Source organism: Poecilia reticulata, linkage group LG13, assembly GCF_000633615.1.
Source record: "Poecilia reticulata strain Guanapo linkage group LG13, Guppy_female_1.0+MT, whole genome shotgun sequence".
NCBI lineage: Eukaryota > Metazoa > Chordata > Actinopteri > Cyprinodontiformes > Poeciliidae > Poecilia > Poecilia reticulata.
Genome location: NC_024343.1, coordinates 26,084,622 through 26,101,403, shown reverse-complemented (window position 1 = coordinate 26,101,403; position 16,782 = coordinate 26,084,622). Strand labels below are relative to the sequence as shown.

The 16,782-nt window shown below is 39.8% G+C and overlaps 1 protein-coding gene across 10 annotated transcripts in view; it reads left to right on the top strand.

Annotated features, from left to right (window-relative positions):
* usp2a (ubiquitin specific peptidase 2a) overlaps positions 1-16,782 on the top strand; it is a 43,251-nt gene that overhangs the window by 16,381 nt on the left and 10,088 nt on the right. For 7 of the 10 annotated variants that reach the window (XM_008426233.2, XM_008426236.2, XM_008426235.2 and 4 more), the window contains one exon: positions 1,668-1,793. The exons of 1 other annotated variant lie outside the window; for it this stretch is intronic. In XM_008426233.2, coding sequence (XP_008424455.1) covers positions 1,668-1,793 — 126 coding nt within the window. Of the gene's footprint in view, positions 1-1,667; positions 1,794-11,173; positions 11,654-16,782 lie in introns of those variants that run through there. 2 more of the 10 variants (XM_017308262.1, XM_008426240.2) reach the window with 2 other exon arrangements.

Here is a 16,782-nt window from a genome sequence, read left to right as displayed (position 1 = left end):
TGTGTGTGTGTGTGTGTGTGTTTTTATTTATGTGATTGCATGCTTTGCATATTTTAATAGCACATTCATATCAGTTTTGATGACTTATTTTCTTTGCTTTCCTGGAAGTTGTTACCTCCTTATGTTTAAAGGCAATAATTTGCAAATATATGAATGGCTTTCTGTCTAGCTAGCCATTCCTTGAGCAAGGTGGCACTGTGGGTATTGTAGTTTATTCAGTTTTATGGATGGATGATTGTCCGGTGAGGGAGCTGTCTGGTCTGTTGCCAGTGTAGTAGAATTGATATGTTTACATTTGAGCTTTGCACATTATAAATAAATGTTGTTGACTGTTATGGGAGCTGAGAAATGTCACCTGGTGGTCTGTGTAAACAACAGCTGAACTTTAGGCTTCCAGCACGCACTCAGAAGCAACACAGCGTGTAACAGAAACTAGTGTGATTTCCTTGTTGAGTTGCTAAGAGTGTGTGGTGATCCTCATAGAAACCCGGTAACAAGCATAGCTTCAGGCAGAAACAACCGCACGTGTCAAAAGCGTGGGTTCACTGCACATGTGTGTGTAGTACAAATATATGGGTGACACTGTGTCAAGCAGATTAAATGGGTGATTGTTAACTTTGTCCTGTCCAATATTTTGTGCACTGTCCCACACTTGATGGTGAATCTGAGGAGACCGGTGGTGGTTGCTGTCTTGTGACTGAAGACCATCTGACAGATCTGATCAGCCACTGTGTGGCTGGTTTCTGAAACCAGAGTTGGATCACGTCAGGTAAGCCATCTTCAAGCAACCTATTGAAGCTGGCTTATTGTCTGGGTTTCAACCTGATTGTGAAGATTTAGCTATTTGTCCTTTTGGAGCCTGGAATGATTAATCAACAAGTCATTTCAGCTAATCTTAACTGCAAGAACTATGTGTTAACTAAGAACTGTGTGCAACACAATTTATTCCTGGTGGAACTTGATTACAATGTTTATCGAGCTTATTGCGTTTGAATCAAAATTCTATGTAATCGACAAAATAAGCAATGTTCTCAATTTAATTCAGTTTAATGGCTCTTTAAGAGGCCACCACAGTGTTGAATCAATGACCATTCGGGGAGTAGAGGCTTAATAAAGACCATAAAGCTCAAGAATATTCAAAAGCTAATCAGTAATGATCGTAAAAAGTAATCTAACATTGAAAACTCCATTGAAAAGTTAAAATTGTTATTATCAAGAGAAACAATAAAATTAGCCAAACAAATACACTTAAAAAAAACAACTAATATTATATTAAACATTTCACTTATTATGGACTAGTGGAAAGCAGAATAATGTCAAAAACCTAAACAAAACAATGAACGTCCTATATGGGAACAGGCAAAGAAACAATGGCTGTCACAAACTGGCTTAAACAGGGTTGAGAAACAATGGCATGGTCAGCTCACCTGGACTTCTCTGAAAAGCAACATCTCTCCTGGTAGCTCAGTCCATGCCCTTCTTGGTCAGCCGGCACAGTAACAGGAGTTTGGTTCACCGTATTTCAATAAAAGGGGGAGTATTCCCCTTACTGGAAAAAACGCTTTTGCTTGGCTGCAGATGGCCTTCATCCAAAAAACTTCCAACTGTGCCCTCTCTCAGGAGGCTTCTCCTTGATTCTTTGTCCTTGTTGTGCTTCACACCAACAGGTGACCCTCACCAGCTTATTCAAGGCAGTGTGCATCTCTCCATGGTGGTGGATTTGCTGCTGCAGGACATATGAGCCCCAGACAGCTGTACCACATATTGTTTCTCAGCCAAGACCAGTCCAAAATGTAGGGGAATTTTCCAAAACTCTTAACAGCTACTTAGATATATTCATTGGGAAAATGAGCTCATTTGTCCTTTGTAGATTTTAGCACCTTAGCAAGTAGGTTCCAATTAAAAACCAACAAGCACTTGGATCCATTTTCCACAGATATGATTGTAGATTGTGTCATGTTCACATTCTATACCAACAAATGAAATTATGTTGTTCAGTTTCAACAGGAGCACACAGAATAATAGTTTAAGCTTCATTTGTTGTCAACTTGTTTAAGACACAAGGTACAGCAGAAAATGCCTTCCATGTTTAAGGAAGCAGCTTGTCTTTTTCAACATATGATTACCATTTAGTTTAAAGATGCAACTCACACGTGGGTAGAGAGTTAATTCATTTTAAGATGACTAATCTCACATGAGGCTGCACAGTGGCGCAGTTGGTAGAGCTGTTGCCTTGCAGCAAGAAGGTTCTGGGTTCAATTCCCGGCCTGGGGTCTTTCTGCATGGAGTTTGCATGTTCTCCCTGTGCATGGTGGGTTTTCTCCGGGTACTCCGGCTTCCTCCCACAGTCCAAAAACATGACTGTCAGGTTAATTGGCCTCTCCAAAATTGCCCCTAGGTGTGAATGTGTGTGTGCATGGTTGTGTGTCCTGTGTGTCTCTGTGTTGCCCTGCGACAGACTGGCGACCTGTCCAGGGTGTACCCCGCCTCTCGCCCGAAACGTTGGCTGGAGATGGGCACCAGCACCCCTCCCGACCCCACTGAGGGAAAAAGGGTGCAAGAAAATGGATGGATGGATGGATAATCTCACATGAATTAGAGTTGCTGATCCAGACACTTTCCACTAGCAAAATAGTAGGATTGGCCATCTCCAGGCCATAAAAAACAGGAACATTTTCCAAAGGCTAGTTATAGCCTTTAGTATGTTGACATTTAAAGAAGTCTGTTAAAAATATTAAAATAAGAATGTAAAAAAAAGGAATAGTGTTCTATTTGCTTTCAGATTCTGAATTGAATCTGAGATAAAGAATTAAAGGATAGTCTTCCTCATTTGTACCGGTACCACTGGCAGCAAAACAGCACCACACAAAGCTTCCACTACCTTGCTTGGCAGTGAACATTCTTTTTGTCATTGTGGGTAAACAGCACAACCCTTGTCTTGTCTGAGTAGCAACCTTTTGTCCATGTGGACCATTATAAATTACAATGACTGAGTGATAAACCCATTTCCAATCTTGTCCTAAATGAAAATCTGAACCACATCTGTTCTCTTCTGTCATTTTGTAATGTAATCTTGTCTAACCATACATCTGAGCAACTATCACCTGTCCTAAATCACTCCTGTTGTGTGCATCCACTCCACCTTCAGTCCATTATTCACTTCCCTTGTGCAGTATCCTTATTTAAACTCCTCCGTCTCCATGTTTATACCACTAATACGTAATAGATGTCTCAGTTTCATCGCTCCACAAAAGTAATTGAAACAAGTTTATTCCACAGTTTGTGGAATACATGCTAGTTCTCCTGTTATTTTTTCCCACTTTCCAGCAACTGCAGTCCATCTAGTCATGCATCCACACAGTCCTCCTGTTCTTATTGGAACATGAATGTTTACAGCCACATATACCAGGATTGAAGACTATCCTAAAATAGGTTTGGCAGAGCCAGGTAAATCCAATCCTGGTGGTTTCTTAGAACTTTGCTGAGGAAAAATAGCAGCTGCGTGTGCTGTTGTGCTTCAGTGATGAGTAAGACAAAGTGGATGACACAGCTATCTTTGTTTTTTTCTGCAGATTCATCAAATCCTCTGATCAAACCTGGTCAGAGTCTATCTTCTTGATGTTGCTTTAAAATTCTTAGAAATTGTCTAATGATTAGGTGCAGCATTTTTACTCGGTAAGCACCACATTGTGAGTGTTTACTATACAAACATGCAATAATTAGGGGTGTAATGTAGCTCACGAGACAAGACAGTACATAATGTTCATTAGAATGAGACACATTAAATTCATAAGTAGAGTACAAATCACAAGTTACAAACTGTGCTTTAAAGAATTAGGACTCTGTGTACAACAGTGGCAGCTCATGGAGGCACTAGGAAATGTAATAGCTCTTCCCAGGATCAGACATAGCACCCCCCTCCAAGAAATGCATTTTTTTTTCCTATGATAAAAATATTGATATAAAATCTGATTCTGATTATATTTAACCTAGATACAAAAATAATTCCTTACAAACAGTCAATTAGGAATATGGTTATGAGTTAACAACAACAAAAAAAGAATATTGGAATTGTTTATGAACCTATGACCTCATTTGACATACTGTAAGCAAGTACGTGGAAGAGTCGAATTTCTTGGTGATCATGCAGGCAGAAAGACCAGTTCTGCAGAAATAGCCATCAAGTTTGTATGACGCTCAGACAAGTTTCAAGAAAAAGTTATCAAAACAGGCATTCTGTTTGTATTGCATTACCATGTTGTCAGCAAGGAGAACTAGGAGACACAGCTCTACCAGGTTAATCACATGGTGCAAAGCAAATACGAGCATGAATGTACCTTTATTTGATTAGCAAATTATGGTGCATTCGTTGATATATGTCTTGGAAATTTCCAATTCATCAGTGAGCTGTGAACACAGTTTCTCTTGAAAAACCTCCCTGAGGAACAGTAACAGGTTCAGTTGTACCACTGACCGAGTAAAAAATCTCCAGGATCCTGGATGAAAACAGAATTTGTAAGGCCTCCTCCCTCTACCACAACAACAAGCTCATTCCCTGTTGTGAGATCTGACACTAAGTGAAAAGTGTCCTCTCTCTTACCTGCCGATGAGTTTTGGTGTTGAGAAGGTTTGCAATGGTCTTGTTTCGTATGGTGTGTTTGAGAAACTAGAGGTCGTCAATATACTGCATTTATTAGGCACACTGTTGGTGACTGTAGAGTATATTTAGTGTTTTATGGAGAAAGGTGTGAACTTATGATCAGTTCACAGCACCCTTGAAAAACTGACGAGCTACAGAAAAAAATCTGCTGCCTCCACTGGTGTACAGAAGAAATCTCAAGTCACCCATATCTAGGGGATGCTGCAAAATCTAACAGTACTTCACCACATAAAGTCACATGCTGACAGCAACTAGACTTTCCCTAGACTTGGCTTTTAATACCAGGAGATCACATGTCACAATGTATATTACACTGTTGTATTAATAATAAATGTTTATTAATGACACCTATTTAGACAGTGCAGTCATTGGATGACTTTGATTCAGTCTGACAATAATAAGAATTTGTGCTACTTTTGGGATCCCCTCATAAATTGGGCTACTTTTTTTTTTTTTTACTTGTTTAGAAATACGCGATTCTATTCCGTTTTGAACATCAGATTAGGAATTTTGCAAGAAGCACTACTGTGATATCACCTTGCTGTTGATAGCAGTGTGTTGAAAAACAGTGTATAACTTTTGGTCCCACTTTCTTCCTTCAGCTTCTGCTGACAGGCAGTAAAACTAAGGTGGCTTAGCTGGGTGTAACATGTCTTGGTTTTTTTAACCTCGATTTGATTGTTTGGGCCTTGTGTCTAGACTTTCTGTTGAGCAACATTAGCAATACATTTAAACTGTCTGACTCTCCATTCTCCCACTTGGTCAGACAGCTTATGGTTTGGTTTAGGAAAGAAAAGCCACAATCTGGCTCATGTTTGAGCTTTTTCTTTGTTCTCAGGCAAAGAGGGTCAACATTTTATTGGCTGAGTTTTGTAAGCTGTTATTGTGAGTCTGTTTGATTGGGTTTGTAGGTCAGAGTGTAGACTGTCTGTGAGGAAACCTTTCACTGACATAGCTGAGTAGGGCTTTGCACAGCGCCACTTACTGTGCGTACCTGTTCCAAGATCCTGATGTCCAGGGTGGCACACTATTGTTTATACTGAAAATATAAAACTGCAGGTCCAAGTTCTATTATTACACAGAGTACTACTTAGACATGTACACAGACTCCATCTAGTTTATTCTTAAACTTATTATCAAGTCCAGGGTTACTATGGCAAGAGCCGGTGCAGGACTTTCTGACTTCTCTTCTTCTTGTAGAACTCTACTTTTCCTGTCAGTACATCTGACTCTGACAGATGGCGTCGTATGCTGTCTAAACATCTTGAAGTCACTTCTTGGGTTCAACCAAGAATTTCTGTCACAGAGCAGAGTCTACTTCTGCCCAGCATGTCTAGCCATCAAATTAGGGCTGTTATGTCACCCAGAAACGCAGGGCTACAATTCTGTCAAAGATTGATGAAGGTAGCTCAGTGTTTGCATGATGGCCCAAGGATCTCTTAAGTAGTGACGCAGACTATCTTAATGTAACTTTTGTGACAACAAAACAAACAAACATAATTCTAAACCATTTGGCTGTTTTGCCAATCCCAGCAGATGTCATGAAGGTCACCATACCTGAGAAATCTGGAGAGCAGGTCTGTTTCTTTAAATGAATCTGTCTACTCTACAGTAATGTCAACTAAAATGCCCAAGGAAAGAAGGGATGGATTAATGCAAAAAATTTGGGCCAATATTGATTTCTAATATTAATATTGCTGTAAGGACAGTTAACCAGTATATACCACGTGGCCACCTCGTCTCCCCCCCTCAAAACATATACATAAACTTTAGCAAGATGGAAATTAACATTGGTTTTCAATATCAACCTAGCGTTACTTATGGAATCAACACCAGTATGTTAAAATGACAAGTACCATTATCATTTTGAATAACAATATATTGTGCATCGCTAAAGAAAAGTTGCGATAGAAAGGGGTTTTACTTTGGACAAACGTAATGCTGTTAGATGGTCATGTTTTCTGGCTCCTGATGTCTTAGCAGTTACTTGTGTCTTACTTCGACAAAACTCAAGTACTAGAATCAGCAGCAAGCTACGACATACAGCATGGGTGTCCACAAAAAGACGTGCCTTAAAAACTAAATACTGTTCATGTTTGCTTGTAGTTAATCAAACTATTGTCCAGCCACCACCCCACACCACCTTACATAACACACACAGAAAAGGGTCAAGTTCATTCCTTCATAGAACACTGAAGACCTTCTTTGGTTGTAAGCTTTTGAACAGTTTAATAATTACTGTTATACCATCAGTAATGTAAGTGTTAATATTCAGAGTTTTGTTTCAACTTTTTGTCTCTCTCCGCTTCATAATTAGCAAATGAGCTCATTATTTATAAACCAAACAACTATTTAAAGAAAGAGATGTTATAGCAAAAAATCCTTCTCTCTGTTATTTCCATTTGTCCCACGATTGTACTTCATTATCTTCTGGTACACTGACAGAGTGTTCTGTCCTGAAGGGCTACCTCATACTGGGATCTTCAATATACTTCCAGTGAGGCATCACATAGCCTTCCATAAATGACTGTAAAATATGTTGATCTCCTCGAAAAGGAATCTGTATGTGATGGACCAACACAGAGTGGCATAAAGAAGTAGAGGGGAAAAGAGAAACTGATTTTTTAGCATTTTTTACATGTATAGATCTGGTCACTACTCAGTTTTTGTGAAGGTTTCAAATGCAGGGAGGAGACTGCATGGAGGTTAACAACAGGGTGAATTGCAATGTTAGTTTTCTTCCGAAGAGAATTGTGTGACTTTTGGTGGCAACAATCTGTCCTGGATTTTGTTTAGAGTTATCGGGTTAAAGTAGATGTACGCATGTACATATTTGTGAACTATTTTAAAAACCACACACCATTTTATAAATATTTAAGTTGCAATTTGTGGTCGTGATATGACAAAATGTGGAAAAGTTTGAAGGGGAAGTCAACTTTTCCAAGGTCAGATAATGTTAATATATTGGGGAAGAGCATGTATCCAAAGGCAATTGTAGTCTGACATCTGTTAGATAATACCACTATGACCTGCTTCTTGCGTCAGATATCAAACCAGACATGGACTCTTTGCCCCCTTCTGGTGTTGTAGTTTTCCAGCTGAGAGATTTAGACATTGGTCTTTCTCTCTCTCTCTCTCTGCCTGTCTCTCTCTCTCTCCCCCTCCCTCACTCACACAGCCTGCTGATGGAATGTGCTCCTTGGTTATTTGTTGTGTACACACCAGAGCCATGGTCACAATCTTGTTGCAGGGTACAAGCTGCACTTCCTTCACTTTACACATGAGTTCGACTAAGTCCATGCACTCTCACATGCTTGTTGTATTGAGAGTTAGATCATGTGATTAATTCATGCAGGGTCAGCAAAAGGCTGACATTATCAAAAGTTTGGATTTCCCAGTATGATCAGTCAGTGTTACTGCCAAGAACTGGGAAGTGAGATATAGCACATTCTGTTGATTTCTTTCATTAATAAGAATCATTCCTTAGGAAAATTCTCTGAATCAGAAAACCTGTTTTGACACCATGTACCACCAGTTGAAAATGAAAAGAAAACACCTAATGAATATCACAATTTCAGCCAGGAAGGTTGAGATAGGGCCTCAAGCAACTCCAAGTTTAGTATTCAACATGGCTGCACGTAACAAAAATGTGCTAAAGCCGGCTTAAATAAACTATGAGCATTTCTGATGGTATCTTTAAACCATTGGAATGTGTAATGGTATTAAATACCTACATACTTCTGAACATGTTCCATTTGTATTTTAACTAATAAGGGAAATACACTATTGTCAGCTTTGTTTGGGATAAGCAGTTAACCACCAGGATTATTAGCCAATCCTATTGTTTTCCATCTTGCAACTATGAGGTTTCCAACGTAGCTGTGACGTTATTCCTGTCTCCGTGCTCCGACCTCTAAGATAAATCAAATGCGGCTTTAAAAAGCAAGTCCTTCTGACTCAGATCCAACCTCTGTCACCTCGTCTCTTAACTCACTTGTTTACTTGCGTGGGAAAATTTGAGCACTCAATGATACTATAACTAAGACATATTGATGAGTGTCCTCTTGAGCCTGGTAAACAAGAGACAGCTAATATCTTTTGCTGTTTCATCAATGTGTTCTAGTGTCAAGTATACAGTGTTTTCCAAGTTAACCTTTCGCAAGAGCTACTCCTATGTTCAGCTCACACAGAAAAAAAGTTTAAATTGATTATGTTTGTAGTTCACCATTTAAATTCTGCTAAATATGTAACCCAAGGACAAAATTGTTATTTTTCTTTTCTGATTCATAATGTTTTTCATTGGTGGTTGACAATCCCGTCATCTAGCATATCATAATTTCCTTTCTTCTTTAACAATAGGAAATGACATAACATGGGCTCTGTGGCAATTAACAAGTACCTGTACCCTTAAGAGATTCAAAAAGTTCTCCTTACCTGATCCGACCAATGAAACAACAGTGTGTTTTTATTTTTTGGAGGATATTTTGATTAAATAATATTTCTTCTGTACTATAGGAGACCAAACAGGCCTTAAGAGAGGAGCAGCGCGTAATATATGTTGCTTCAACTTCCTGTTAAACAACACCTCTGGTTTTGGGCAGCCCGCTATGCCTTTAGAAGAAGTTGTACACAGAAGTGTCAACAGTTCTATTAAAACTATCCATGGCTAAAGACCAGTAACCTTTTCTGTCTTGGCACACAGCAGTTGTCCCAATGTACCATGATGCTCCTAATATGAGTCCCCTTAGAAGGGCAGGGTAATTCTTCGGTCACCAATCATTTCTAGTCACAGTCAGAAACTGGGGTTTGGAAAATATTACTTTTTCCAAAGTGTATTCCCTATCTTATTGTCTAAAAGTAGTCTCCTTCCTTCATTATGACTTTCCTTCCTCACTTCCCTCCAGGTGTCCTTGATCACTTCAAGTGTACATTATACCACTGAATACCTTTTTTTTTTTTTTTTCATGAAACCTATAATCTGGTAAATTAAATAAAATAAAATACTCAATTATTGATTTTGCACTTTTGATAATGTTTCTCACTCTTCAGTGTCAGAGGTAAAAAGTGTTGTCCTTTATGTCTGGGTAAGAACAACACCTTCAATAGTTACATTTAAAATGCTCTGAACCTACAGCTGGAACCTATGTGATACAAACTGTTTGTTCTTGGACAGTGTTGGAACAATGATCAACCTGTTATTACGATAGCCTGAAATAAACTCCCACTCAAGCCTTGCTATTTTTTGGCCAACTGATGAGTCACCAAAGTCTGAAAAAAGACTGCCTCTGAAGATGCAGAGTCTAATTTTAAAACCACTGGATCCGTCTATTGTGTTCAACATTTAACTACTCTGTATGTTCTCATGATTCTCCAGGGGTGATAGAGGTGAAGCTGGTAGTACTAAAAGTGACTTCAGTAGAATTCATATATAAACAAAGCAAATTATCCTTAGAGTTGATCTGTCAAAAAACAAACAAACAGAAAGATAAGAAGTCGAAGAATTGATCGCTGCAGCAAACCGATTCTACTCAGATATGGGGTAGCTCTTTTTTTTTTGGACCTACATGACTTGATTCACCCATCCATATTTTATCTGTACTCGGTACTTGCTGGTCCTTGGGGAGTCATGGGAGGATAGGAGAGGGCAGGTACCCATCTCCAACAATCACTGGGCTAGAGATGGTCTACACTAAGGACAGGCCGCTAGTCCATCAAAGGCCAACACTATGACAATCTGGACAAACAATCATGTACACATACACTCAAACCTAGCCACAATTTGGAATAATGAAGTTAACAGTCATATTTTTGATTTGTGATAGGAAGCTGGAGAACCAGAGAGAACTCATGCAAGCACTCAAAGAACATGCCGACTCCATGAAAAAAAAAAACTCAGGCTGAGATTTAAAACCTGGACCTTTTTAGTGCAAAACCATTAATTCTACTTTTTTATTAAAATGTAATCTGAAGAAGAATGTCCAGCTATTAGTTTATCCCTTCAAGGTCAAGACAAGTTTCCACCCAGGGAAAACAACCTGTAATTAAATTTTGGGGGCATTAGCTATTTTCAGAAAGGGCCATGTTGATTTGTAAAGGTTTTATTCATTATCAAATTTAGCCATTTTAAAATCTTTTTTTCTGTTACTGATTACTCTTTAATACACTCTTCATATTAGATAAAGTGAGTCATCATCTACAGTAATATTTTTTTTGTTGTTTTATATAAAAGTATAAAAACGCGCAACAAAAAAAAAAGAAAGAAATACAAAAGTAGTCACAGCGCTGCCACTTGTATGGCTTTGTCTTGGTAGCGCATTTTTCTATAATAGTCGTTTCTGCGCTCAGCCTGGAGGAGATGAGTAGCCTCCTTGGACCCAGCATCAGTACATCAGCTCATGGAGATGATGTGTGACGTAAGGAGCATGTCCGGGTGGCGGTCTCTGACGTTTGTTGGAGGCTGACTTTAAAGAGGCGGACCTGCAGTCCTATAAAACGGAATCAGAGCCAAATACGCGTCTATTGCTATTTCCAGACCAGCTTCACTGAATGGAGCCGTACAGTGAATGATACAGCAGTCTGTTTTTTGGACCTCTTCCCCGGTTTACACGCTCCTTTTACCTAAGTGTTATTATAGCGCAGGTACTGCTACAGGTTCTGTGTATTTGGCGTGATTTGTGACGTCTGTACATAATGTTAGTGAATGAATGAAAGAGAGCCGCCGGTGAGTTTTTCATTAAACGCGTGAGCGTCGCGAGACCAGACGACGACAAGCAGCGCAGGGTTCCGCTGCCGCTTGAACACGAAGCTCCGGTAGAACACTTCTGTCCTCCCGCCGGCATGCCGAGCATGCGACAGTCCTACACGGTCACAGTGCCGGAGGAGCCTCCCGCAGCCGCCTTTCCGTTTCTTAAGCAAGAGATGCGCAGGAAGGGCAGCATGTCGGGGTCGGTGCTGGTGTCAACGTTCGTGGGGCTCCTGATAAACCAAGCAAAGGTAAGAGGGGGGTAAAAACTTCACTGGCTCTGCTCAGCAGTAGGGAGAATTATAGCTGCTTTGTGTTGAGCTGTTCCTATTTGTGAGCTTATAAGGCATGTCTTATGACTGTGTGAAATATGTTCTTGTGTAATAACTCGCGTCTCGGTACACTATCTGGCTGTAGAAGCTCACTCATTTCTCACATTCTATTAGGCTGAGATTCATGTGTGGAGGTACAAACTTTGGTGTGCTGTGCATGTCACTCGATGTAAAGTCCGGTCACCAGCACTGGCCATGAGAACGTCATGGAGTCAGTTGAACGCACAAGTGAGTCTTTTTGGAGGGGTAAGCCGCTCTGAGCTGTTCCAGGATCAGTGGGCCTGCACAGGCAGGTCACTGCTTATATAACCGCACTGTAATCCCTCATACACCGCTCCTGTGTGCCTCTTGAAGGGAAATAAATACAGATGTGACCTCCTTCCCCCTCACGCTTTATGTATGCTTTGCGGTGTTAATGATGTGTGTGATGGCTCCCTCCGTTTGTAGGGGAGACGCAGCTGAGTGTTTAGATGAGTAAAAGATTTGAGAACATAATGTTCAGAGAACCGGAGCTGTGGATTAGGAACATGCTGGAATACGCTAAAGTGGAACCAGATGGCTGATAACTGGGTTAATTTCAATGTATTTATAATTTGGCTGAAAAGATAAATCTGACTTTCTCCAGCTTATGTTGACAGATGCGATTTAAATGCATTGATTGTTAACATAGACACCAGAAGCTGCATGTTGTTTGTACTTTTCCTGGCGAAAAAAGAAGGAACAAACCAGTACATAAAAATGCTGAAAATGTGATCACCTTGCAGCTGAAAGAGTGTGCACTTGTGTATGCATATGACCTCCAGGGCTACAGTGTGGAGTGGAGCTCCTTTGTGTGCCAGCTTTTGTTATGTAATGAGAAATTACATTAGAACACACTTCAGCACTGGCCAGGCGCAGCAGCTTGGCACGCTTGTCTATTTTACTGTCACCGTCTCCCTGTCCTTCTGTGCCCCTTGTTTGTCCTCTGTACCTCCTTCTCTACAAGCCTCGGCATGCACGTTGACAAGGAAACGTGTCCTGAATGTCTCTCTGCTTTACGTGCTTTTTAAATGGCTGCTGCTCGCTGTGTGTGTGCTCGCCGGTGTCACGGTGCACCGACTCTGAAGGCTCCAAGGTTCAAGCCAGCTGTCTGCCGCAGCTTTCCGACATATCCTCCACAGAAGTTCATTGGATGCAGACGCAACAATATCAAGTTATTTTAGCTACATTTGAACTAACCAGACTGTTTCTCTGGATTGGAGCTAGACTGATCAGAATTTTATGATTTTGCTTTAGGAACAACAGCCTGAATTTTTTATTTTTTTTCTGCTTTCCTCCCATGAACAGTCACTTTTTCTGCACAATTTACATAATTTCATTGCTCATCACAGTATGAGTGTGTATAAAATATTGCAATCCCGAAGGATTGACTGGATGCAATATTTGGTCAATCTTACAGTTTGCAGCCAGTTCACTTGCTTTCATTGGCCAGTTGAATGAACTTTCTCCATCTCTTTTGTGCAGATCTGATTTAGATCCCACTGATCAAGATCATTAAAGGCAAATATGTGGTAATCACAATCAATATCATTATTGATTGTGGGCTAGAGATGGTCTCACAATCACAATCAATATCATTATTGATTGTGATTATCATTATCAATATCAACCTTATTTTTAATAATCAGCTATTAGCTGATTCAAATAGCTGATTTGAAATCAGCTATTTCAAATTCAGCATATCCTGTGACAACCACATGTTTAAAGAGCAAAAACATGCTTGGATGAAATTGGATCATTAACAGACTGATAGAATATTCAGTCATGTTAATGATGGTGGATATTGCAGTTATTATATCGGTTGCAATTAACCAGCATTTTTCACTGTCTTCTAGTTCATTTCATGTCTCCAACACTCTTCACTCTGCATGAAATTTAGCATCAGAGATGCCCAGTCCTTCACCAGAAGCAGTCAAAGTCCAGCCCACTTATTTGACATATAATTGGCATGCAGAGTGTGCAAACCCATTCAATAAATTAGAATATTACTGAAAAGCACATTTATTTAAGAAACTTTATCACCTAGGTGATAGGAAAAATATCTAACTTTGAGCCCTCTTCCTACAGTAACAACTTCCGTTCTATGTTGTAGTCGGTATAAATAGTATGATGGGTTCACTGACTGCATAGATAGATTTTTTCATCATTTGTTCATCACTAATTTCAATTTTGCTGAAGCTGTCATATTTTGAGTTATGGTTGATTATTTCTACTCGCTCACCTATAGATTTGTTGTGCTTAAATACAGGTTGGTGTTGGGCTTCAGCCTTCAGTATATTGTTAACATAGGCCTGTCAGTTCGTAGTTAACTCTAGCAGCTCTGTGTGTGTTCGTCTTGTAGAGCCGTGCATTCCTCTGAAGATGTGTGAAGCAGAGACAGAACAGTAGTTACATAAGAAACCAGTGGACTGCTGTATTGTCACATGCTCCCTGCTGGTTAACTGAGCGATGCTGTGATTTCTGCTCTAAATTTACTGGTTAAAGGGTGTTTCTGGCCAAGAAGGCAGCACATTGGCTTGCAGAGTTATATATTAATTTGTATCGTCCCCGTCTCATGTGCACAGTAACTTGGTGATCTGCTGTGACGGATTGCATCCCACTGAGAGAAATAAAACACTCACACAGCTAAAAGTGCTAGGATGTGTCACCTTCACTCATGGGAGAAAGTTGACAAAGACAGTTGCTCACAGATCACAAGATGGGCTGTTTTTAAGGGACTGCCAAACAGATAGTCAGGTCAGAACAGACTGTTCTGCTGCTTACGTTCACATCGCTTTGCCAGCCAATCAGCAGTTGGCATTCAGGGCTGCCAGGTGGAGCCAAGCATCCTGCTGAAGGTGTGAAGTTTGGTTAACAGCCCGTAGAGACACAGGGATGAGCAGATAGCTTGTTATTGTTTGTTGAAGCTTGCTAGAAACATAACACCAATATTTTTAATTCCAATGCTTCTGTTGGATCATTTTTGATTCAGCGTTTTTGGTTGTTGGCAACTTGCACACAGTATGTGGTGTTTATGTTTCACAGATTTACTGTGTTTGGACACCGACAAGATCTAAAAAGGACTTCTGCTCCATGTATTTTTTTTTATGGTTTTGACCTGCTAACACCAATTTCTTCCAAACCAGATTTCTCTTTAAGGATGCAAGATTATACAAAATGAATGAACAGCAGCTATCTTTTTTTCTGACTTTCCTGCCGTGAGCACTCATTAATTAATTACATCAGGAGCATTATCCTGCTGTGCGTGAGAGCAGTTATTTTAAAGAATATTTTCCTGCAAAGACAAACAAATACTTAAGCAGCATTTTACTTTTAGCGTGTTTAGCCATATGCCTGATTAATGGGGACATGTTCTCTAACTGTAAGAATTCATCTCTGTGTTTTTTTGTCATTAAGAGACTGTCGATCCTTACTCTAATTTTCAACATATTTCCAAATTCATTATGTTCCATGGTAGACAAAAATTGCAACTTAAAAAAACAGAAAACAGAAAAAGCCTTCCATTCGACCTTCCTGGTACCTGCTGAAAGTCTTGCTCGCTTACTATCTTGCAGCCTGAGTGAACCAATATATTAGAGAAAATGCATTTCCCTCTTAGTAGCTTCTTATATCTCTGTGCCTCCTCTGACTTTATTTTTGTTAGCACAACCAGGTGTCACATTCATTCATTTATTTATATTGTGTCACTTGTATTGTTATTTATCCAAAACAAAAACTGAACCTGTCAAAAACTAGCGTGCAAAAAAAAATATATTTGATTTTTCTATAGGAATGAAAGGCCAGCTTGTTTAACAACTATGATTTTGGTACTGGACTTAAATAAGGTTGTACAGAGAGGAGTAGATTGCTTCTTTGTCCCAAACTGTCGTCCTAAATATACCACTCCCTCGAGGGGTCATTAGCTTATAGCTCATTAGCTTGTCCTCTGTGCTTGTTATGTTCTCACACCTTATCCAGCCTCAACAAAGCTCAGATTGCCAGGAAGCAACTGCAGTCCAGCTGAGCCACTCTGTCATCTTTATATTAATAAGCGGAAAAAAAAATGTTAGCTTAAGATGGTAGCATTAGGTCAAAATGCCCAAAGTCAGTCATTATTAGCATAGTTACCTTAGAACCAAGTGAGTTTCATAATCTTTAGTTTCCACATTTATATCAGTATCAACTGATTACTGAAGCTTACTGAAGATACGTCAGTCATTTTTATGCTGAATTCCTCAGATTATACTCGGTATTAACACACTTGATGGTGAGTGATGAAGTTCTCTGAGTGGTCAGGGGAAAATCTCCAACCTTCAGTTTTTTTGGGGGGGCGGTTTTGTTACTGATGTTGACTTCCTCTGATTTTCTGTGAAGTCCAGCCAAAAAGCCAAGCCACCATCAAAGATTATTCATCTCTTCCTTTTTCCTCACCTTGCTTTGACCCTTTACTTCCTCTCCTGCACTTCCAGCGGTCCCACACTTTGAGATTCACTGAAGCACAGTGGACGGACAGATTTTAACCTCCATTGACCTGGCTGTCCGCCAGAGGGACATTTCCTCTGTCTCTTATTCCCAGCTTCAGAGAGAGCAGCCCTGCTTGGCTTTAATGCAGCTTTTCTTTTTTTGTGATGCCTTTCAGCCTCCGTTGAGAAGCCTTTCAAAAATACGCTGGCTGCCTGAGCGGCTTCTGACATTTATGAAAAGAGCATAGTTATTCTGTGCAAAATGTATTATCCACCCTGGAAGATTAGAACTTACATGTTATGAACTGTGTCCTGCCCTTATGCGTTTACTCAAGAGAGGTACTGATCTCTGGTAATATTTGGCCTGTTGATACTCATTATAACCAGTTCTCTTTTATAACTACAATAATCAGTATTGACTAGAGAGATTTTGCTCTTGTAGTGCTTCTGAAAGAAGACTCACCCACCCATTGGTTACCCCATAGCTAAGCTCTAAGAACTTTTCACCACATTTAGGCATCCATAAATATCTTTATGATGGAAATCTTTTCATTTTCTCAAGTGTGG